General features: G+C 36.8%; 1 protein-coding gene across 1 annotated transcript; it reads right to left on the reverse strand.

The window, feature by feature from the left end:
- Positions 1–720: 720 nt before the first annotated feature.
- LOC134171353 (desmoglein-1-like) lies at positions 721–24,660 on the reverse strand. Its single transcript, XM_062633519.1, has 16 exons — positions 24,578–24,660; positions 17,892–17,927; positions 17,385–17,513; positions 16,538–16,693; positions 16,244–16,391; positions 15,218–15,381; positions 14,814–14,948; positions 14,101–14,286; positions 13,667–13,926; positions 12,622–12,764; positions 12,248–12,466; positions 10,378–10,869; positions 8,375–8,523; positions 7,823–7,883; positions 6,000–6,208; positions 721–4,598 (listed from the first exon to the last, which is right to left on the reverse strand). Exons 1-16 carry the CDS (start codon positions 24,623–24,625, stop codon positions 3,642–3,644), a joined length of 3,492 nt encoding a protein of 1,163 aa, XP_062489503.1. The 5' UTR covers positions 24,626–24,660; the 3' UTR covers positions 721–3,641.
- Positions 24,661–25,132: the final 472 nt, after the last annotated feature.

The following is a 25,132-nucleotide window of genomic DNA, read 5'->3' on the forward strand; positions in this document are numbered from 1 at the left end:
ATAGTTTCACCCTGGAATATCCTAACTTTCTAAATCAAGACCTTTTGTTTAATGATTTTTTTCTCTACAAAAGAAAATTAAACCCAGAAATTTCTTGTACAAACTAGCAGTTTTTATGCAAACTAAGTTTCCTACTGATAAATGGGGAAAAAAAATAATCCTGAGCCACTCTACTTAAAACATGACTTCCAAATGATTATTTATTGTATTTTTTCAGTGCCATTCAGAAATTATTACAAACAAAGCTCTAATATTTTTATTTATGAAAGCACAATAGCACTATAATATTAATGATATTTTAAATAGAATGAAAAATGAAAATAATGCATTTGGTTACTCAGTAGTGAGGAGCATTTGAATTACACTGTTATGTCAATTCAAGCAAAATAATAGTCTTGTTTTTGTTTACTATTGCTTAAATTATGTGTTCTTTTGATGGTGCACATAGTAGGTGCTGCTCACAACAATTTAAATGTTCTATTTAGTACCACTAAATCAGGAAAGTGTAAAAAGTATCGAAACCTGCAGTTCAAGTTCAGACAGTGTTCCCAAGATAGAAATCTAATGAGACCCTCACCTTGTGGCTCTATTTTTTTCCATGGCAGTATACTTTTCATGATGCCAAGATCTCAATGAGCCTGTGTAAAACTGCATGAGCCTGTGTAAAACTGCAGGACCCTGCTCCACAAAACCCAAGTAAAAAACAAGGAAGCTGTAGACTTAGTATTGCATGCTGCCAACACTTTAATAAAAATATTTTGCTTGAATGGTATAGAGCAGGATTGATAATCACTACTCAGAGTTGTCTTTCTTCCCTGAAAATCACTCATTCTTCCTTATTAAATGATATAATTAAAGGTAGACAGCAGGCGGACTTCTAACTTACAACTGAAGGAAAAGAAACAAAACTAATACCTACTAGTCAGGATAAAACTATTTGCTAACTTTTAATAATAAAGCTAGAAAAGAATTCACACAGAATTTTTAATGAATCAAATATTTGTTCACATCCTCATATACATTTTTCATCCAGAATTTGTAGTAACCTAAAGTTATCCACATGTCACTAAGAAAGAAATTTCAAGAAAGTTTGTAAAAATTACACAGTAGTAGAAATTAATATGCAGAGATGCACTGGAAATGCGCTGAGGGGTGATGTGATTGCTGTTCGATGTGAGAAACCAATATTAAAAAATGTTAGAAATATTTCAAGACATTGCATTAAATAATAAGCTATTGATCTTTAATAAGTTGGTAGAAGATAGTACTAGATGTAGACAATCACTAAATAACCAAAATCTGTCCTTTGAAACAACTTTTTTTCTCTATTAGTTTCTACCCTTTGTATTTCTAGACATACAAGAGACCAGTTAGTTCACTCATACTTCACACAGCATCCCTGTTCAAGAGGGCCACAAAGAATTCAGCATGTGATCCCAAAGACTACTTTTATTACTTTTGAATCACAATTAGGAAAAGTATTTCTGATTTGCATAGATGATTATGGAAATATTTACACAAGACTTTGTATTTTTTTTTTACATTAAAAAATATCTCTAGTGGGCTTTGACTATATTGTATAATCTTTCTAAATGTTCAGAGGGTCATAGTTATTTCAGATATTTGCTTTTCTATGTAAATAAGTGGCTAGCAAAACAAAATAGAGCTTGTCAGCATTTTAGTGAATTTCAGCACAAATTCTCCAGGATGCAGATTAGTACCTATTTTCTTTAACAAATAGTTCCAGAAACCAAACTTACAGTTGGTGAATAACAACATAACGTATGGGAGAGACTAATACCACTGAAGTCAATGCAATTTTAGTGATACCTAAGATAATCAGGCTACAGGATGAAATAAAAATAGCAATACTTCAGATATGGGAAGAGCATCTAGCACAACTGACTTATGAAGAACTTGAAACCCTGGAAGGGACCCTTTCTCGAGGTAGCATTGGATTTGATCATGACTCCTGGGGATTACTAGTGTTAATAGCAGTGGCATTGACTCAAAGGGCACTGCAGGTTGTCTTTGACAGTGGATCTAGTCAGATTTCTGAAAGTATCTTTCAAAAAGCCTTTTCCTGGTATCTGACTCAGAAACTTGTCCCCTAGTTCTTCTTAGATAAAGTAAGCTGGATATGCAACCCAAAGTTTCTTTTCCACTTTATAGAGTGGGACGTTCACAGACAAGCCTTAACCTTTTCATTAACCCATCCATCAAAGCTGAAGAAGCAAAATTTGAGGGGAAACTACGGCTTTGTTGGGCTAGCAAAAAAAGCTAGTCCATCTGTATAGCTCTATTATATTCACACCTAAGCGATGTTATGTTTACTTTACATATGATAATTATGATGATAACTATGGTTACTTTACATATGATACATAAGTAAAATGAGATAGATACTATATTTCAGTACTCCTTCAGATCATATTCTAAGACAATTAAAATAACAGAGTCCAGTAGAGCTGTTTTTGTGGGAAAATAAAAGCCAGATTTAATTAAGATTATATTATCATAAAGACTTTTTCAATTAACACATTCAAATAAAGTTTCAAAATATCAATGTAAAATACATTGACATATGAAATAAAAATTGTCCACATTGCTTATTAGCAAATTTATATTGCTCCTAAGTGCTTTCTCTTTTCCTGAAGGACTTTAGCTACCAGTGTCAGTGATACAATACTTGCTCTTTCCTTCCCCATATCACAAAGCTTCTAAGACTTTATTGTCAGTATTTCAAAAGAGGATTGGCACAGTATATTATAGCCCTCTTAATATGATCTGACATTGGAGATTTAAATGGTAGTCGGAGTTTGGCACAAAAATCTGACTAAGAGCTCCTGGTTGTCACTGAAGTCCTTTTAGATTTAAGTAAAGCTGTAACAGTAAGGGAGAAGAGGTGAAGCCAACATCTTTTTGGGTGACAGTGTCAACACAGCAGTGCCAGCTGCAGTGATTTGCTGGTCACACTCCTTTCCATGAGAACATCATGGCAGGCCATGGCAGAGTGTTCGTTTTACTGAGAACTTCAGAAAGCAATGAAAATACATTGTGTTTATATGATTATTATTTATAACTGTTGTTGATGATGGGAGAAATGGTTGTAAGTGCCATTTTACACCACTTCTTGAATAACATGCAATGTAAAATGGTGCAATTGAAAGTGCTTATTTAGTCTTGAGCTGACTAATTATCAATTACATTCTTTTCCTGTCTTGTCAGTGAGGGGCTATTAACCCAAATCTGCTTATTGTGGGAGATCACTCAGCAGTACAATATTTTAACATTCTTTTATATGACATAAATTCATACTGATACTGTATGCATACAAGGAACCCCTCTCACTGCTCCACTCAGTAATCAAATCTCCCTCCAAAACCAGAAGTATTTGTTCATACACTTGTAGTCTATGTGGAGAGAGAGAAGTAAATTTAAAGCTAACTTTGACTTTCCCTTCACTGACAAAGTTTGATCTTGAGATGGGTCACCCTTCGGAGATCCTTACACAAGTAGGAATCCCTGAAATTTTAGCGCTATTTCCTGGTTATAAATAATAACAATATTCTTGGTGGGTGGCAGCTAATGAGTGTCGGTGCAAATGGTGATTTCAGCAGGAAGGGGTGCTGGCAGAGGCTTTACTGACTGGAGTATTGCATGCTGCTGTACTTTGTCACTCTTCTCCGGGAGGTGCTGGGGGATGCTGTGCCCATTGCTTGGCCAAGGTGACAGTCAGCACTGAGCATCTGACTCGTGCTACTCATGCTCCCCAGATTTGCTCCCCCCATGCTGCTCATCCCAGACCCTGATACTACCCTCTCGGTGACCATCATGTTGTGGGCATTTGTTAATTCTGAGGGAATATTTATTAAGCTGCCTGGCATGCCAGAGGCAGGCCTGAACACTCTTTCTGTCACTACCACATTTGATCCGTCTACCAAATCAGGAATGCTCAGAGAGGTCGGGAGGCGGGAGTTAGGTGCAATTAATCTTTCTGTGACTATAACGTTGGACCCATCTGTGAGATCGGGGATATCTAGCATGCCGCGCAAATCAGAAGCAGATGCAGGACCGACAACCCTTTCTGTTACAACAACATTGGATGCACGCAGAGGGTCAATGCAAATTGAGGGGGAGCCGGAGGTGTAGGTCTCAGTCACCGTCATATTGCCGTGGAGCAAAGGATCTGACATCGGCCTTGAGTGCTGTATGGTTGACCCGGATGTGTAGGTGTTTTCAGTAACAACTGTTGTAGCGCCAACAGGGGGAGGCATAGGTGCAGCTCCGTTGACAATGATGGTGGTACCAGGTGGCGGAAGGTTTATATCACTTTCAGGGTTGGGAAAGGTGACGTTAACGCATGGCCAGGGTGGATTGACATCAGGGAAAGGTTCGATCTCTTTGCCCAGACAGATTTCTGCCAAGGTCTTGAATTTTGGTCCTAGTGTATCCAAATACGTTTCATCTGTATCTTCTCCAATAAAGCTGCAGCAACCTACAGAGCCAACGGGAGTACCGACTCCTTCATGATCATATATTAGTAGGCAGTCATTTGCCGGCCGACCTTCATCTTCATCTGCATACACAAATGCTTTCTGTAGTTTGAAAACAAATAAAGAAACAAAAAAGAAGAGAGCGGCTTTTTATCAGGTTTTTAACCACGAAGACTCAGACCATGATAAGGTTTCCCTAAACACAGTATACCCCAGCTGACTTGAAAAATGGGGCATCCACAGAACCAATTATATAATCAACATCTTTGTAACCTTGAAATAAGTTCTATTCAAAAGTTACTGATGCTTTATTTGTGTTTCTGCACACAGTTGGCATCTCAAATTTGGTCTGTTTTCAGTGAGCTTGACTGTGGGGTGAAGGGAAAGATTGAAAGAGACAGGGGAACAAATCTGCTGCTTGGGCAGCAGTATCTGAGTGAAGTGGTAGGAAACAGAACAAAGCAGGATGGCAAGAGGAGCAGTGGAGAGGCCAGAACAAAGGGAAAAGTGGAGAAAGTTTTGTGAACCTAGAGAGGAAATCCATTTTGAGCGGGATGGAGATCACTGATTTGAGATGGCATTGGGGATGGTGGGGTGGTCAGTACAGAGGGATCAGGCAGGAAAGAAGAGAACTTAAAATGAGTGTGGGGTCAAGTTATAGAAAGCAGGGAAGGACAGAAGGGGTGGCCTGTGAGGGAAAGACAGTGTTTGGAGGTTGAGATAGCAGGAATAATCTGTAGAGGCTTATGGCTGGCAGACAATTAATATGTAGGGCTTCCAGGCTAGGCAGGTAGACTGTGGTCTGGAAGAAGTCCATGCTCGAGATGTTGAGACAGCAATCCTTATATATTAATCGATATTTTGGTGACATATGCAATCATAGTATTTATGCATTTTTATGATAATTATGAAAATATATCCCATTAATTAATTAATCTTGTAAACATCATAGCATTTTTTAATCCCATATTTAAAGGATAATTAATTTGTTGCCAATTACAAAGCTTCATGTTTGTGCCACTTGCAGTTAATAAATATTTTAGGGAACAGAAATGCCAGTAAAAATAAGGAAGAAAGTGAAGTGGTGTTCACAGTTCTTTAATGATTAAAGTGATTTTATTAAACAAGCTGTAGAGGAAACGTGAATAATTTCACAAAGTTATTATTGAACTCTACACTGAAAAAGATGACAAATATATAAATTTGGTGGTCTATTATGAAGCTGCAATAATTTACTTGCTTGCTACCCATACCTGAAGTGTGTCCATCAGTTTTACAAAAAGGCCATTGAACAATGAAACCTACCCTGGCAGCAGCTCAAAAGTGGTACTCCTAAGTATCATAGTTTTGCCTACTAGTATTGTCAGCTTTGTTCTCACACCAGTCTCATATCATGGAAGTTTCAATTTGAGTGGGGTTATCTTGGATTTTCACCATGTAAATTGGAGAGGAGAATCTAAAAGTAGGCTCACAGATATACCGCAAAGAAGATCAAGCAGTTACCTCAGAGAAGTAGTTGTCTAGGAAGGCCATGTTCACCCCTCCTTCTCGATACTCTTTAATTGTTCCTCCAATTGATCCTTTTACTTCACCTGTTCCAGAAATTGCTCCAGCTGTTCCATAACCAGTACCAGTGCCATAGCCAACCCCTGTAGTTTCTTCAACACCAGAAGCTACTACTCCTCCTCCTCCGTATGTGTTTGTATATATGTCTGAAAACAGAAGAAGTTATCCTTCCTGTGCTCTGTGAAAATTTACACAGAATTTGGCAGCTGTTTTTAAAAACAGTACACTACTGACACTACTGAGTTTCTAAAGGTGTTTTAGACTAATTTTAGTCACAGATCCATGCACAGGTGCCAAACATTGAAACTGCAATTAAAAATTGAATATTAGAAGACATCTAAGACCTTGATTTTATTCCTGAGGCTAGGCAACATGTGCATATGTGCTTTAGAAAATCAATGATTTACCTGAGTAATTGACTGGAGAGTCCTGTGTCTGATGCATATATATGTCGTCTTGGAATTTGCATTAGAAAATCAGATAATGCTTGTGGATATTTATGCAAATACATAAATGTATATTTACGATCACTTTGGGGTTAAAATTGTTTTGCCTTAAACTCTGTTGCAAAAGAAATACCTTTGTAACTCTTCACATTTTCTAGTCAATAGATTGCTAAGGAGGATTTGGGAGAACAATGATAGAGCATAATAACCACCAGTGTTCATGATGAAGAATGAAAATGATCTTTACGATAAATTATAAAATCATACTTTCACAGGATTTATCTTCTCCAGATTTTTTCATATATAATAACCAGGAATGAGGGTCTTAAATATCATCATGTAATAAGCCAATTGCATACAGTAGTCTTAGCTTTGATTATATTAAGAAACATAGGCTAAATTTTGTTGGTTTTTTTTTTTTTTTTTCATTTAATCTTATTAGTCTGAGTTTATAGAAATTAAACCAGGGGCTTTCACCATAATAGTACTGGAGAGTGGAAATAAAGTAAATGAGATGTCTAAGTCTTAAACTTTTCAATGGCAGCGTAACTTCCCTGAGAAGGAAGACTCTTAATTCATGTTTATGCCCCCAAATGTTCCCTTTTGATTTTACCTTAAGCATGAGAACATTTTTTAATAATCAATAGCCATTAGAGAAGGTGTTTTGCAGAGTGACATGTCTTCCTGTCAGAAGCTAGTGAAAATAGATCTGTGACAGCATCCTTTCTTCCTGTTGTGGAAGAAGGAATGGGGAAAAAAGCTTGTCTTATTCTCTATGGCCATTGAATCCCTGGGGGAACTTTATCTCAGAAACATGAATTTATTCTGCTATATACCAGCTTTCGGTCCAGGCTAGTGCACAAATGGTCAGTGATTAACTGGCTGCTTGACAGGTCCTATTCTCCTGTGGGAAGCAGAGCCAGAAAACTGAGAGCTGAAGAGCTGAACCTTTCACCACCAAGTTATGAAAGAAAATTTCCTTCTTCTATCCTCAAGATTGATTTGTACTAAAACTGCTGCCTTGAGAAGTCCCTCCATTCACTAGCTGAAATGATAAATTGCCCAAGATTTGAAAGCCTTGGCAGATATTTCAAAATAAATGTAGTTTCCAGAAGTGAATCTGCTCAGAACTCAAACCTCGTATTCCTTATTCACACTGGAAGTCATACTAGCATCAGTTTGACTATCTGCAGATGTATGATTAGGAGGGCTGGGTTATATCTGTGAAACCAAAGTGCTCTATGAATCAGAAGATGTAAGTTCTGAGAGATAGCTTTATGACAGCTCACAAAGAAAGCTTTAGGATCTGCTTACCAGAGGGCTCACCAAAATCACCTCCTGCAGCAGTTGTTGGGGCAAGAATGTGTGAGACATCCTGGAAAACAATATTTTGACTGCTTGAATGATGACTTTGAAATTTTCTTCTGAAGACCAAGACATTGTGAAGCATGTTAAGAAATTAGCAGTCTAAACTAAACTGTTAACAGTAGCTGTCAGTTACCATCCCCATTAAAAAAAAAAAAAAAGGAAAAGACGACTTCAAGTTTTTTCCATTGTTAATGTAAAAGGTGACTAGTGAAGATGGTTTCTATTACCTTGTCCTGCTTTGCACTGATTAAGATTGCTAGTTATTGTGTTTCAGCTGAGGGAATAGGTATCACCAAACTGTTTGGCCAAGATGACTGAACACAACTTAAAACACACGAACTCCATTTCCAAATTTCAATTAAGAATCACCTTTCGTATCTGCCTGACTTCTTCTAGATGACAACACAATACTCCGATCACTTTCACGCTTCTAATCAAATGCAGTCTTTTCTATAAATGCGAGCTGCTGCGGGTTTTAAAAACATGGGATGTACTGACCCTGTCTTCAGGCTGGGCTCCTTCTATTCCCCATGGATGAATTGCCCCTTCTGTGCATTCAGGTACAGGTTCAAATCCAGTTCCAACTCCACCTGCAGCACCAGGTCCACATCCACAACAGTCGCTCATTGACATCAAAATTGGAATCACTTAACATGACAGAAACAGGAAAACAGGTATTTAGGACATCTCTTCCTCACAGGAATAGCTGCTTTTCCCAGAAGGCAGGTGCTCAAGAACTTTTGAAAACGTGTCTTTTAAAATGTTTCAAACCAAGCACCCTGCAAGTCTGGCTTTCAGAATCAGCTGCTTTTGGAAATGTATGTATTTGGAAATTCAGAAGAATTTGTATCTTCATTTATAGCAGAGCAACGTGGGGGTGGAGTAGGGCTGTTACTCCAAATTTATGCCTATGCACCTGGGAACAGACTTTGACCTGCCTCAGGAGAATGAATGTAAGTTGCATGCATATGAAAATTAAATAGAACAAGCTGTGCTCTGTGTAGCATTCAGTGATATTCATTCTTGATATATAAGCATACAATTTTCTCTTCAGATATTGTAATTGAAAAGAAATACACATTATCTATAATAGACAGAAGAATCAATGAAGGGGGGTCCATTTGACTACAGTGATCTTTGGCTATGGGTCCAGTTGTATTTTTTACATCACTTACACATAATACTTGGTTTGAAAAAACAATAGAGGCAAATCTCAAATGCTAGCTTTAAGAGATGATTACATAGAGTGAGTCAGTTTTCCCATTGTGCTGTATTATGCTTAGCTGTTTCAAGGACTCTGTGCTGGAAATTGCTGAATGCTTTAAATGCCAACATTGAAAACATTGTTTATTTTAGAAAGTCACTGCAATATTAAATCTGGCTGTCTTTAGGTCCTTAACCTAGCTTAGTAACCTTGTCCTACTGTAGAGAAAGTGGAGGCAATTACCTAAACTATCTAAAGCTCCCAGTTTAACATCAAAGTGAACTGAAAAGAGGAAAGGGCTACAGAGCGTACAAAACACTACTCCACACTGCTTGACTAAGGACGTATGTACTCCAGACTACCAACTATGAGAAATTTCCAAAGTCAGAAAGACAGACTGTCCTGTAACATTAATCACTGGGGAACTATCAAAACAGCCTTTTGCAGCTTCAAAATTTTGTGTTAGTTGATTCCTACTAATCAAAAATCAAAACTCAAACAAACCACGTTGTTCAAAAAGTCAGGGGAAAAAAGTCAATTTCCTCTGGTTTTGTAATCAGTATTTCTGCACTGGGAAATTTTAGATGCTGATTGCTTGATGCCCAGGCCATGAAAGAAAAGATGACCACATCTGATTGTGGTGGTCTGAAAAGTAAATTTTTGCATAAAGACTAACTTGAATAATCTTATCCCTAAACTTATATTTCTTCAAAAATACCAGGACATATGAGTGAATGATCTGTTTAGAATCTGTTGTCACAAATGCTACTCGTTTTTAATAGATGCAACGTTTGGTAGCAACAGCCAAAAAGTTCAAAATGTAAGATTATTGTATTTATTGTACTACCACTGAAATGCTGGCTCTGAGTTCAGAAGAAGTTTGTTCTTTATATCTCTTCACACCCTACTTGGAGCTGATACTAGTCCATTACTTTTAGTAATGTAACTGAAGTACGAATTGCAAAGGGTAAGTTCAAAGTTGCAGGGGCAGCTCTTGCCCCAGATCTGTATCTTCTACTAAACATTTTTACCCAGTCTAATGTATCTGGATAACACCTTGGGAATAAAATCCTAACCCTTAGGAAGGAAATAGTTATGCCTGAATGAATTATGTGTATAAATATGCAGAATATAAATATGTAGAAATTATAATTTATGAGACAATTTTTTCTCTGTCAAATGGCCCATGGGAGCTAATAGGTTAGCAACCAACCAGAAAAGTCACCGTATTTTAGAAGAATTAAAAAAATACACCTTTTAGAAAATAAATACTTTTTTTTTTTAATTTTATACTTACGAACAAATATTAATCCACCAAGGAACATCAGGCCAATGGCAGCACCGCTAAGTGTAGTAGAAGATTCAAGATCTCTGCCATAGTTTCCATCTCCACCATAACCAAAATCGGTGGCGGCAGTATATACGTCATCTTCATCATAGTCACCAGTGTAAGTCTGCCAGTTTGTGTGGTCCTCAGTATATCCTCCTTCAGGTCCAATCTCACCATTACCACCACCTCCTTGTCCCTGCCCTTCACCTTCCTGGCCTCTATCACTGTCACTGCTACCACCACCACCACCGGCACCGCCACCGGCACCGCCACCGCCACCGCCGATGATAATTATTTTTGTGGCCCCACTGGTGCAGTAATTACGACTATCACACTGACAAGCTTGCACAGGAATTACATGTGGTTTAAGGCAGCGTCGGCCTTGGCTATCTCTTACGCTGACATAGATTCTATAAATGTAAAAGTCAATGTTCTGAGTTGTTAGTTCTGCAGAGGAAGCTATGGGGGAAAAAAAAAAGAGACAAATATTTAGATTAGGGTATTGACTGCAAATACTGTACAATTGAATAATGAATTTTGAAGTCATATTCATAGAACATTATGAAGTGCTGCTATTCTAAGATCTGCTGTTCCTGTGTCTACAGTACTTATTCAAAGCTGAAATTTATGATATTCATCTATGCCAGTTTTCAGTTTTTGAAAACCTGAACCAGATCAGTCTAGTCATCACTTTTTAATGTGAGAAATATAAAAGAGGCAAATGCGCCTTTTTATGTCTACTGCTGCTTTTACTGGTTTTTATTTGCATAAAGGTGAACATAAAAATTGCAATTTTGATACTTTTTTGTTTCTCTTACAAGGAATCTAAATGTGTTTTCTGAAAGTTTTTTTCAGTAGTTTTAAAATATTTAAAGTTACACATTTGCATCTGTTTAGGACAAATAGGAGACAAAAGTAGCTGTAATTGTGATATTTATGATTTAATATAGTCTTCTATGCCTACAGTAAGTTACGCAGATTCTGTCATTTAATAATATAGTCAAGTACTATTGAAGGAAACTGGAAAAGCTTCACTGGGCACCAATTAACATGTTTTTCTTAGAAATAAAAGTAAAGTACAATTTATACAATAATTTGCAAAAACTGCTTTCTTTATTTGCCATTTTCATATGCCTCATAAAAGTAAATTAATAACTTTAATAAAAAAAATTTAGAGTTTTGTCATATGCTTAGAATTTTTTTATAATATAGAAATAAAAAGGTATCAAATTACAGAATCATAGAATCACAGACTGTTTTGGGTTGGAATGGACCTTAAAGATCAGGTGCCCCCAACCCATCATAAGCAGGTACACCAGGTACACTAGACCAAGTGCTCGGAGCCCCATCCAACCTGGCCTTGAACACTGCCAGGGACAGGGCAGCAACAGCTTCTCTGGTCAGCCTGTGCCAGTGTCTCACCATTCTCATAGCAAAGAATTTTTTCCTAATGTCTAATCTAAATTAATCCTTTTGAATTACCTCATTACATTTAGACCATAGGCAGTGCTTGTAGCTACGCTCAAGCAGAGTAGAGTTTTGCTGCTCCATTTTTATCAGTATGTTTTTAGTTTCTTTTAAAAGATGATAACCAGCTAAAACACATGTAATGATTCTGATTCTAGTGCTAATATGAGGTGTATATATGTATGTATGTATATATGTATACACACACATGTATGCAAATCCATAGTAAATTTGTGAATACATATGAGCTTAAAATCACATTTAAGTGAGTTTACATATTTGTTTTTTATTAAAAGATTATCTTAATCTGTTATTTTAGGGAAGAGCTTTTACTACGGTTTATACTGTAATAAGATGTGGGTTAGCTTACCATTTATTGATCTGATAATCCATGTAGTTTGAGGTTCACCATGTATGCTGAAAGTAAAGGGGGCACCATATACCTCACCATCCATATTCTTTGCTGTGATAATCACTGATGGGGAATGCATACATACTTTCCGTAACTCAGTATTAATAATTGGGCAATTGTCATTCATGTCTTGTATTGAAAGCACAATGGTGCCAGTAGCAGTATATCGAGGAACCCCTGTAAAAAGAAGGTATTCATGGTCAGGAGGGAATACTGACACTATAAACAGTGCAGCTCAGGTGGGAAAACTAGGAAGAGAAAAAAGAAAAAACAGTGAGAGAAAGATGAAACAAAGAGAGTTTATTTTCAGAGAAGTTTATCTTTTTTCTTACCTCTGGTGATAGCCAGAACCTCTGCTCTGTACTGCCCATTGGTTACATAGATTGATTCCCGGTTAATAACTTTGTTCAGTGTGATTTCACCAGTGTTTTGATTGATTCTGAACCAGGCACCTGGATCACGTCCTATACTATATCTGTGTTTGGTGAAATGAAAATAGTCAACATTATGTTATGAAGATATTTATTACATATTCATTTTTCAAAGAATACTTGTCACTTGGGAATATTTTCCTTTAGGCCCTGCTAGGTGCTATTGCATTTTACCCTGTTCAAGCAGAATTCCTGTAGACTTAAAAAAATGTAGACGAGAAAAATAATTAGGAATAAAGTAAATGCATAGAAGTCCATTATATGTTGAAAGTGGTGTCATAGTCTAAAAATAAAATCTTTCTGGACACTGCAAACCTTTATTAGAACCCTGTTGATATCAGTATTTAAATCTACAGCTTCTGCCTGAAGCTGTATGTGCTAACTTTTTTCTGTTTTAAGAAAACTTTTCAAAACTTTGTAAATTAGATGTATTTATTTCTACATACATTAAAAAGCAAATTATGGTCCTATTAAATATTAATTTTAGGAGAAATATATTTCCTTTTTTTAAATATAGAATGAGCTGGTAGTGACCTCTCATATCCTGATTGTATAGTATTTTCCATTCTTGGCAGGGTTTTTTTGCTTGATTTTTAGAGATGCTAGCAAATTCTGTGTTTGTAGCAAATGTTCCAGGAAAAAATATTCTTAGTTTAGGTTAGAGAAAAAAATCTGTTCTGATTTATTTAACTTACAGCCTGATAGAAAAATGATATTTTCTTTGTCTTGTATACAAGGCTAAGTAAGGAAAGTGCGTCAGGAAATAGAAACAATCATAGCATAAAAATGGGTGGAAGAATATGCTATTCCATTGCTATTATTCTACTGCTAATCTATTAACATTTTAAAAGTTGTTTTTTAAAACCACCCTTTAAAATACCAATTCCTCATCCCCCTGATATCTCAGAATTATTCCACCCAGGTAGTTAAGCAGGGTAGACCTTACACAACATTTGATGCAATAGCTCCAGTGTCCTCATCGATGGCTGTGTATGTTCCCACAACATAATTTACTCTTGTTCTTTCTGATAGAGAAAACACAACTGAAGATGGATTAAATCTTGGTGGTTCAATCACATTTTTTACTTCTATTGTGAGGGGTGTTCCAGACATTTGGTATTCATGAGCAACAGAGTGGTGGAAAGCAGCCACATTCCTGACACCAATAATCAGTGAGTGAGTCTGGAGATGTTCATAATTCAGTTCCTAAAAGATAAACCACAGAGAACTAGATATAAAAGTTCCTTTAATTTTATGTAAATATTTTATATTTTAGAAGGTTGAGTGACAGTGTTTTTATTGGTAATTTTTTTTTTTAAATGAATTAAAACTATTTAAAAATGATAATTTCAACAGCTGAATCACAATATTTATCCGTACCTTAATTACTCTAAGGATTCCTTGATTTGTAGCTCGATCTGTAACAATTTCAAACCAGTTATCTTCATTACCAGATATAAAGAAAAATTCTGCTAACCAATTGTCTGTAAACTCTTCATCAGCATCCAGAGCTTGTATTCGTAGCAGTTCTGAACTGAGTGAATTTTCTGAAATACTTGCTGAAAACTGCAATGACAGATAAATGTCTATCAGCAAACACTAAAATATATGTGAGGAAAACAAAGCTAAATGCAGAGATTCTCTAAAAGGTTGTCCTGCCCTTAGTCCATGCCAATTTAATAAAATTCATGTCTTCTGGGTGAATTATGATTCTGGTTGCAGATCTGAAGAGCTGAAGGTGGAGGTGGCTTAAAGGAAAGGGGTTTGTGCTTTCTGTAAGAAAACACATACAAAGATTGTATTAATGTATGTAATCCGTATTGCAAGGATCTGGACATCTGAATGACTGGATTCATTCAGAGAAGTGTCTGTCAGGACTGACTTCTCTGAATACAAGAACAATCTGTATGTATGTTATCAGAATTGGTGTGCAAGCAGTGAGTTGGATTTTGAGCACATTTCAAGGAAACAACCACGTTAATCCAGTGGAGCATTCAAACATGAATGAATTCTATGGGTTGGTAAGGGCTCTGTTATCAACTTTTGAACAGGGTTTTTAAACAGTGATGTTGCTTTTGGTATTAAAAACTTACAGAGCTTTGAGCAAGAGTTGGGAAATTGTCATTGACATCAATAACTTTAACGTTACAGCTACAGAGGGATGATATTCCATCGGCAGCTCCATCCCGGTCTGATGCTTTCACAACAAGGGTGTAGCTACTATGTTGCTGTTGCAGAAAGAGAAATGAGTGTATTAGAAGGACTGCGTGTGCATGTTAAATGTTATAAATATTCATGTCTTGCTACTATTTCCTAATGCAGAATTTGCCTTAGACATTTTATTGTAACATACAGAAAAAAATGCATTTCTTCCTTAATTTTTGTAAAACCGCACAACCTTTCTCTCTTTTTTTTTCTGCCCTCTCCCTTCTTTCCCTCCCCCAACACATATACACCACAACCTCATATTATTTAACTTTGGAACAGGAAATGTTACCTCTCTGTCAAGATAATTTGCAAGATGGAGTTCTCCAGTATATTTATTCATAATGAACATGGGTGGACCTGCAGGTTCCTGACTCTCTATCTTGAAGGCAATTTTAGAATTCAAGTGATTAGGTTCATCTGCATCTGTTGCAATTATTTTCATCACCAGTGTGTCTAAAAATAAAAAATAATAATTAGAAAAACAAATCTATTTTGTTCCTGCAAAAATCCCACCAAAACATGCTATAACTTGATGTATAAAAATGATTGAATGCTATCTATTCACTGACATTTACAGAAAAACCCCAAAGTTTCATTTTGCAGTACTGATTCTGACTGAATTCTGACTTTCAAATGCATCAAAAATTAAGGTCAGATGGAGCAATGCAGGCTTTCACTGAACTTGAGTCAATATAGTGGCTGTGTAAAAATTGTAAGTACTGAGCTTGTGGATATTCATGTAAGGAATCTCCCCCGTTTTAAATAAGGATTTCTGCAAAGCAGAAAATGAGTGTTAGGCACCATTGCCTCAGTGCTATTTGCATGTCTAATGTGGATTGCTGTACTTTCTACAAAAAGAACCATTTTAGAGTTTAAGTAAGGGTTTATTTAATAATTTACTTCAACTGCAATAGTCAGGCTGCAAATACAAGTATTTGAAATAGAAAAAGTCGGGAAAAAACATATTTTAGATACCCTTAAAGGAAATAAGTGTAGGTGTAATGCTAATTTTTTGTAATGAGAAGGAATGAACTGATACATTTTAAATTTTCACATGTGAAAAAAATTGCATGGTGGTAAGGTTAGAAACTGGTGCATTCAGTGTTTGTGTGTGGGAGAAAAGGAAGCATCACTGATTAATTTTAAGGTATAAGCTTGGGCCCCAGCTCAAAGAGCATATGGAGAAGTGTATGCTGCTCCTTCCTCTGCGGTAGCCTTGGCCATTTTATGTCATTAACTAAGAAGTAGGTTTGTATTAACTGTATTCTGGGAGCATCACTACCTATACTGTAATAGGCATAACATAGTTACTTACTGTCCATACTGCATTCTTCAATAGATCCTGTAAAAACAGTTTGTGCAAATATTGGAGGGTTATCATTTATATCCAGAACTCTGACTCGGAGTTCAAGAGGTGGTTCCAAATCTACACCCGTCACTGAGTGTTTAGCAAAGCAGCGTATCTAGGTAAAGAGATTTAGTCATTTTAAAACCAAAAGTGAAGTAAGCAAAGTAACAACCTGAAACAAATGAATTTGTCTCCTTCTGCTCTCCCTGCCCCACCCTGGATCTGTCATTATAAAGGTAAAAGAAAAAGGGGAGTACTCACAACAAATACTGGGGTTACTTCCCTATCCACTATTGATGTTATATTAATTTCTCCTGTTCTTGGGTTAACAACAAATATTCCATAGGGGGCACGATCAATTCCAACTCCAGAGATGCTGTATGTGATTGGATGGTTTTCTTCACAGTCCGATCGGATCTACAATAATAGATAATAATAATTTATTTCAGTTTACTGAGGACACCTGCAGGGCTTTTTATCCTATTGCTAGTTCCTGTAAAAAGTGCTATATAATTTCAGTTTTTCAACCACTTATCACAAGGTTCCATTGACAGGACCAATGGAAAGTTCTACAAAACAGTCAGCCTAGAGATCCATCTCCCCTTAAGTGCTGGACAGGATTTCTATTTCTCTTAAATCTTCTGGCAGGGAAGTGAAGAGAGAAACTTCAAAAAGTATCCCTCTGTGGCTGGACCTCAGTAAGGGTATGGTCATGTTGAGAGGTCATAATCTTTGCTCTGTTGCCCACAGAAGTCATGTGCTATCCTTGAACTTCTGCTCAGGGGTTTCTTAGGATCAGAGAGAAAAGGAAAATATTGTGATCTAGTACACAGACGCTGTACATGAAGAGACAGTGATTGGAGCAGTCCAGGAAGTAGACTGATGGCAATATTCTAGAAAGCCTTTGGTCACTCCTCAGCAGCCACATGGGTTCACCTTGTGAGACTGTCTCAGCAGAGCTGGAAATATTGCATCACCTTTCTTTTATTCTATGTTCCTTGCTTTGACTAATCTAAGCAAATACATTTTTAAATCTCTCTGCTTTTATCAGCCCGTCTTTAGAGAAGCTTCCTTGCCAGCGAAAACTTCTTTTGCACTATCTACTTACTTTGGCAATTGGATTCCTCTTAGAATTATCTTCTCCTTCTCTACAAGCTGCAGCAAATTTGATCCATTCACGTTTTTGTCTTCTGAAGGTTTTCCATCTTGCCATTCCATTTTCATCCCATTCTTTTACCTTTGGCAGAGAGTTCCAGTATCATATGACCAGTAACCTCAATCCATTTTAAATTAATACAGACATTTAGAATTTCCAGCAATAAGGAGAAAAGGAATTTTTATAGATCATATGCTTTTTTGTATGTCTGTGAGTCCCAGACTCTTAAGACTGTACATCTTTACTTTAAAAGTATTCTTGTGTATGAGATACTCATTTAGGCTCAGGGGAACTCCTCTTCACAGGGTAAGAAGGTTATTGCCTGCAACTGTTTAATATTTAAATACATTTTCAGTCTTCAAGTTCAGAAATGTTTTAGTTCAGTATTTTCCCTTTAGTTTTTGCATTGACTAGAATCCCTTTGATCAGATAAACAGTTTCTACATAAGTATGTATTACCTCTACATGAAATCCCGTGCAGAAATCCGCGAGTACCTGCAAGAACAATAAGAAGATTGGCATATGAAAATGCAGGGCAAAATGCAGTAAGCAAACCCAACTGCTGTATATTGCTATACTGCAGTACTGAATCAGTACTTCTTAAGTCTGTTGCAATAACTCATCTAGGCCAGGTACAGGGTTTTTACAAATTACTTTGTGCAATTAATTTTTTTTTATACCTATCAATTCAATTCTTCAACAGTTAACACCTTCAAAATCAATTCTGTCTTTCAAGGCAGAACTTTGAGTTTGAATGGATGTGCCATAGCAAATTTCAAGTTTACGTACATCAAAATGCCTTTCACCAGATTTGCGGGTCGTAACACTTCATCTGAAGAAGGATGTGGTTGCAAGAGTTGATATTAAAAAGTAATTCTAGGAAACTAGAGAAAGAGCAAAAAGATCTGTATTTTTCTTGTTTAGAAAGTCCACAAACCTGAAGTACTTTACTATGTAGTTTAACCAAAAAGAACAAAAGCGTTTTATTGAAACTTCCCACTGGGGTTGAACAGATTCAGTGTAAGATGGAAAGCCAGCTGCAGTCATAAGGCCGATTTCTCTGGAGTGCAGACGGCTTTGATTTGAGATCTAACTATGCAACCAAAGTCTTGAGTAAATGAAGGTGTCAGGATCATATATAATATGTAATTACTTTAAAATTAAAATAATAGAGAATCCTTAATTTCCTGATTAGCATAATTTAAAAGAAGGTGCAGTTTAATTAACCTCATTTCTAAATAAGGTGTGAAAATGAAGTTCATTTGGTGGATATACCTCTTCATTGCATCTCTTCTGGGTTTAGGACCTGCATCTGCTCTGCTCAGATGATAAAGGGTGAAGAATATAGGATTTGCGAGACTGGATGTTTGCTTCATTCATCAATAGGAGAAATAAAATATACAAGTGACTCAAAAAGTGTTGCAGAATTTCTCTTTTTTTTTTCACCAAATGCTGTTTCTAGCTAAAGTTATCAAATTTTCAGTTTCTTTATAATTTTCCAGTACTGTTCAATAGTTGGTTGTTTGGTTTGTTGTTTTTTTTTTTTTCATCTGACATGTTTTGTCTAGTGTGGGTTTTTTTGGGGGTTTGGTTTTGTTTTGGTTTTTTTTTCAGTTTTACTTGGATAAACTCTGTGATCACCTTTTTCTCTATGACAGTTTTACCTCATGGGACTTTCCTCACTTCAGATTTATGGCATTGTTCTGTCAAGGCTGAAAGATGGGCACAGACTTTTTTTCCACTTACTTGATATTAAAACAACCTCTTACATGCAACAGATTAATAAACAGCAGCTTCACACTCCTTTTTCTCTCTTCCCCCTTTTCCCCACCATATGTCATTTACAAAGTAATGTCTCTAATGATCTGATCTTGCCCAGAACATTCCCTGAGACCTCGTCACATAATGGCTGCCCTAATCTGCTTCTGCATGAGGGAATTTAGACTGTGGGTTTGCTCATTTGCTGTTCATATACCTTGAAATTTATAGGACTGTTCATGGGTTAAGTATATTTTTCTTGTTTAATTGAGCAAGCTGTTGACATATTTGGTTAAGAAAAGTACTCTGCAGGAAAATTATTACAATATCTTTGTGTTGTGCTAAAAGCATCAATATAATTTTTAATCTGAGTTTATGTCTTGGTCACTAGATCTTCAGTTGAAGAATGGGTCTTAAATTCATGTGCAGCCATTACTCATCTGAGATAAGGGAGTATCAGACTTAATTTAAATTGTGGGTTTTTTTTTCACCCAGTAGGAGCTCAGGCCTGTCCTTTTAAATCTCTCTTGGAGCTTGGGGAAACATGGGGTGTAGAAGGGACAGATTACTCTAACCAGGGAACCTGAGTGATGAAGTCTGCCAGAAATAGCACTGGTTTACATCTCTTATCAGCTGATCCTACCAGCAGAGCAGAACCTCATTTGGTGAGTACAGTGAAATCCTCTCCACCCTTAGGCTGAAATCCCTTCTGGCATGCAAGCAATTTTCTTGATCCAAGAAAGTATGGGTATACACCTCCCAGTGCAATGTTAGTGAATCTTGTCTGCTGTCTGCATCCTGTGGCCTGTTCTGTTATTTAGCAGTGAAACTAAGATCTCACATCCAGCCACACTGCTCTCCCACTCAGCAAGCCTAACTGAAAAAGTGTGTTGAATATCAGTGAAATAAGTATTATGCCTGTAAAGCATTCTGTTCTTTAAGGACACAAATATTCAAAACCCACTTGGTTACAGCCTATAGGGGGTTCTGTTTTAAAGCAGTGAAGAATATACATTTTACACTGGAGTTTCATCCTTTGTTTTTGAGCACCAGTAATAGTTATGTCAGGAATTTCTTCATCAGTAATACTGGCGATTGTAAATTTAGGACCCGTATTTCCACATTTGTCCTATGCTAACTGGGGAAAAACCCATTCTGCTATGTGCTGCTAATGGAAGATCTTGAAAGAAGTCTTGATGGTTTTGAATCCAGAGTCCTTAGTACAGTTTGTGATATTATTTGAAAAGGCTGATCCTATGAATTTGATGTCTGCATTTGGTGTATCTCTCTCTCAATTGCTGCTGTGTTATAAGAAGGAAGGCAGGCAGACACCAGACAAAGTTGTCTAGTTCACCAGCTAGACCTCATAAATTCTGAAATTACATCTATCCAACTACACCTCAATGGTGTCTTTACCCCTCCAAGTAATGTTTTCCAGTTCGCCACTATCACCAACAGTTAGGCTCCCCACACCCCAGTTATCTATTGCTAATGTCTCTCTGCAATACAAACCCTTTTTTTTCTAGTGCAGTTTATAGGAGAGAATTACTATCTCCTAGTAGCGAACTCCTGCATACTTCTAGGTAGTGAATAAATTTTCCTTGTAAACTAGTATCTGAGTACAATACTTTCCACAGATTAAGTGACTAATGATAATTAAAGCAATAGGAGCCACTGGAATGTGTGGGATGCATCCTGAGAACCTTGGGATAAGCAAGCTGATCAAAATGATACTGAGGTTTGTTGTCCTGTTAGTTTCTGAGAGACTGTGAAAAAATGGAAACTCTGCAGAGGAGCTAGAGACTTATTGCACAAGCTGTTTCTGGTTTGTGTTGGGACAGGTGCAGGCAGGAAACATCTTTATGGTGACTGTCATTTGCACAGTGGCCTGTCTGAAAACTTGTCTTTTATTGTAATGATATAGAACTTCAATCTTGTGCCCAAAATGATGCCTTAGAGGCACACTGGCGTTATTCTGGATTTATTCTGATGTAACTGGGAACAGAATTAGTCCCATAGGATGTGTATAGTTTTCTGCACCTTCAAAGCAATTTACAAACAAGAATTAACTAATCATTAATTGACTGCCAAACAATATTATACGCAATTATGGAATCCTCCCTCCTCCACCTACTGAAATCTAAATGACTGAACACGCCTTTAACATCTTCCCAGCATTATTCATACTGGATCTTCTTCTCTCTCTTTGAAGTCAACAGTGGTATTGTTACTGGCCTGTATGGGAGGAGTGCTGAGAACTAACACATATTATATTAGTCATGAGGGTGCCATGGTAGCTCTGGTTGTGTCAGCGTTTTGGGACTTTTACGTCTGACTTAGTCAGCCAAAGCTCCGACTACTAAATTGTTGAAATAATGAACCCTTCCCTTTATTCATTCTGCATCTCTTTAAAAAATGAGAAAACAATGCACATGAAATAATGAGTAGCATAGACAAAATAACCTCATATTTTTAAAAGTATGCATTTTATCACTTTTAAATCAAAACATGAATGTGTTTTTGTCTATACTTTTCATTTCTGTAGGTTACTCATGAAGGTGCTTTTAAAAGGGGAAGTTTTTCAGGATTTTTCTGGCATTTTGTTTTCTAATTCTGAGGAAGTCAGGTGTTTCTGTTACTTCCTGTGTTAGCAACTGACGTCAATAGTTTGTACTGCACCCATGATGGAAAATCCATTGCTATGGTGATGTTCATCTCAATCAGAAGAATCTATTCCAAAGTTTTATTTATTTTAAAACATGTTTATTTGAGGAACTGACCACTTTGGGAGACTGACCACTGAGACTGTTTCTGTTCTGCTGAATCATACAGATATAAAGAATTTCCATAACGTAACTGAGCCTAACCACTAAGGAACTGAACAAAAAAGTGATTTCAGTACAGGGTCTATGCTATTATCATTCAAATTTGAATTTTTCAGATTAGTCATGCTATGTCTTCTCAATAAATATCCTCAATAAAACCTGAATTCTATTATGGGTTAGCTGCAAATGCACATTTGTTTTGGGACCATTTTTGCTTAGGAATGTAAAACTGGAGACTTAAGAACTGAATCACAGGTGATAATTCCTGGATGCAGAGTTGCTTTAGTTCCTATTTCAGCAACAAAATTCTTCGGCAGATCAGCCTGCAAGTTCCTGGCTACGTCCTGACAGATGTTTTGTTGCATATGCAAGGAGAAGATTTGGCCCCTTAATATTTTTATGTGCAACCAAGTTATGAGTAGGAGGTGTAACCACAGCCTAAATGGAAAAAAAACCTGAAGTGTAGATAGCACATGGGAAAATGTAGCCAGACAAAAGTGCATATAAGAGATGCGGTGAATTTAAAATTATTAGCTGTCACATGATAGCTGGCAGGAGAAGAGTCATACCTGATCAAACAGGTTATTTCCATAAAACGTGTCTGTGCAAGTATCACAAACAGAACTCCCTTACTCATGAGAATAACGCCTTTGAAGTCACGTGAACAAGGGTTGCAGAATCAGTCCCACCAATGGTGAAATGCATATAGAAAATTATTACTTTCATGGCTGGTAAGTTTTCTTTTTATGAAAGTGCAGTAGTGTACTAAAATATGTATAACTCCACAACAATTTTATTTCATAGAGATTATTAATAGTATACTAACCAGACACACCATTCAGACAGGTAATTTTCATGAAAGATTAATCAAGCTTAAAACCAAGACTGTTTCTCAAAATACACTAAAATTGGATACATAATTTACAATTTATTTAATCTGTACAGTTTGTCCATCAGCTTTCTTTTAGGTGCTGAAAGATGCTGTTAAGCTGTGCAGGCCACCATGAACACGGCTGTGCAGGGTGCATAATAACAATAATTGCTTCCTCTGGGTAATAAAAGTTCAAATATTTGATAGTCATTGAAACATAATAATGGCATAATGGCAGTTTTCACAGTTGCTTCTTTTCCTGGCCCAACACATCAGTTGCAATTGTAACGATAATATACTGAAAGAATGAAAATGGCTCCAGAGTTGCCATGAGAAGCAGTAAAATCTCTTTTGAATGGACAGATATTAGATACTGTATAGTCAACATCTGGTTTTGAACTTTGACAAATCACTACTATGCATCACCAGGTAACTGAGTAAAATGAATCGTCGCTACATGAAAAACCAGAAGTGTTAGTGTGATGTAAAACAGGCCAATCTCAGAGACCTCTGTGCTGTGTTGAAACAAGCAGAAACTCATCCGCACCTTAACTTGCTTTTGCCAAGTTTTGTCACTGTTTGCTTTGCAGCTGCCCTGTGTTGGTTAGTTCTACTTTGACTGCAGAGCTGTCACCTAAAGTTATTTGACTACCTTTTCAAAGTAAGTATTTCATATTCTATAACAATAAATACCTTTTCCCTGACTACAACATTTCTAGAGGTGTCAGTAATGAGAAGTTATCAAACTTTTACCCTTACTAATACATTGTGCAAAATGTAAAATTGTGTCAAAGCCACAGAAGAACATAACAGAAATCCTACTCTTTTCAATTTTCAGGGCCTTAAACCTCTACCTAATTTCAGAAGATCAAAATGGACAAGTAAAAATAATCTAAACAAAAATCAGATTGCAGGAGCAAAAGTGCCTCCATAAGTCTTTTAAGTCCTTTCTGGGTAATTTCTGTGCCTTGATGAACACATTCTACAGCCATGCTGCTTGACCATAGCCACAACTTTCCTTCTACAGTGGGAAAAACAAGCCCAAAGAACAATAATTCCGTCATTCATTCACTTGCTCAGCACATGGCGGCTCGGACGCTAATGCACCACAAGGCAGAAACTCTTTGCAATGTGAAATAATAGGCCAAGTCTTTGGTTTTTTTTTTACTCAGCTAAGGTCTTTGCTACATTTCATATTTTTCTGTTGAATACAGCTGTACTACATGGTCAGCTCTGAAGCCCTCTTGCTAATCCATAGAAATGAGATTTGCTTTCCATATTCACTCAACTTAAAAAAAAAATAGACATAGAACTAAATAATATCCAGTCAAGTTATTAGGATTTTTATAATTATAATAATTTTATTAATAACAGTAACACTTTAAATAGTACCCAGGACAACATTGACCTAAAAAGTCATGTATTAAACATAGAAAGTCACAAATTACACATCAACGGACTGCAAAAAGTCAAAGTCAAAAGAAACATTTGTCAGCATGCAAAGAAAACCTAAATTACTGTATGGAATTTTCAGAAATGCAGTTTAAAATAAGCACAGCTTGTTTTTTTTCTGCTAAAATTCACAAGTGTTTTTGGGGGTAGTTTACACTGTCAAATGTCATGGTCTGCTGAGGAAGACTCAACTGACATAATCACAGAGTTTACAAATTTTGTTTTAAAATCTGACTTACCAATAAAAGGAACAGAAAAGCAGCCATTCGGTGAGGGAGCCAGTCCATGGCATCTGACTTCTCGGATACAAGTCCAACTGAGTTATGGTTGCAAGCCTGTTCCTTTTCCCCTCCCCCCCCCAACCTCTGGTGTCTACTTAAAAAGACACTCGGTAGATGTCCTTATACTCAGCCCTTCAAGGTGTCTCTGCCTCCCTCTGAGGGAAGCACTGAAGATGCTGTATAACAGAGTGTCTTTCCCCACCCCAAAATCCTGGGCTGGTCTCACCTGAAACGCTTGACAACATCATTATTGCTGCAGGTAAAAGCTAAGAGACACACCTTAATTCTCATTGCACTGAAACCCTTTGTTGGATACGAAAGGGTACGTTTTAAAAACAGAAGGCAAGCTTCGCTGAGAAGATACTGAGTGATTTATGAATTACTCACAACATAAGGAATCATTAAAATGGTAACTTATCATTTCTTTCAATGCAATTACCAGTTTTCTCCTTGCACTAAGTATAATAAAAGAGCTTAATGAATATTACCATAAAGAATATGGACTTCAAGAAA

The sequence above is a fragment of the Pezoporus occidentalis genome, unplaced genomic scaffold (genome assembly GCF_034315485.1).
Source record: "Pezoporus occidentalis ecotype Australia unplaced genomic scaffold, CSIRO_AGI_Poc_V1 ctg4, whole genome shotgun sequence".
Lineage (NCBI taxonomy): Eukaryota > Metazoa > Chordata > Aves > Psittaciformes > Psittacidae > Pezoporus > Pezoporus occidentalis.

Coding starts and splice junctions, on each gene's coding strand:
- LOC134171353 (XM_062633519.1), bottom strand. CDS start 24,625: ATGGACTGGCTCCCTCACCGAATGGCTGCTTTTCTGTTCCTTTTATTG. Junction 17,928..24,577: donor CTTTTCTGTTCCTTTTATTG/GTAAGTCAGATT, acceptor TTGTTCTTGCAG/GTACTCGCGGATTTCTGCAC. Junction 6,209..7,822: donor TGATTTTGGTGAGCCCTCTG/GTAAGCAGATCC, acceptor TTCTGTTTTCAG/ACATATATACAAACACATAC.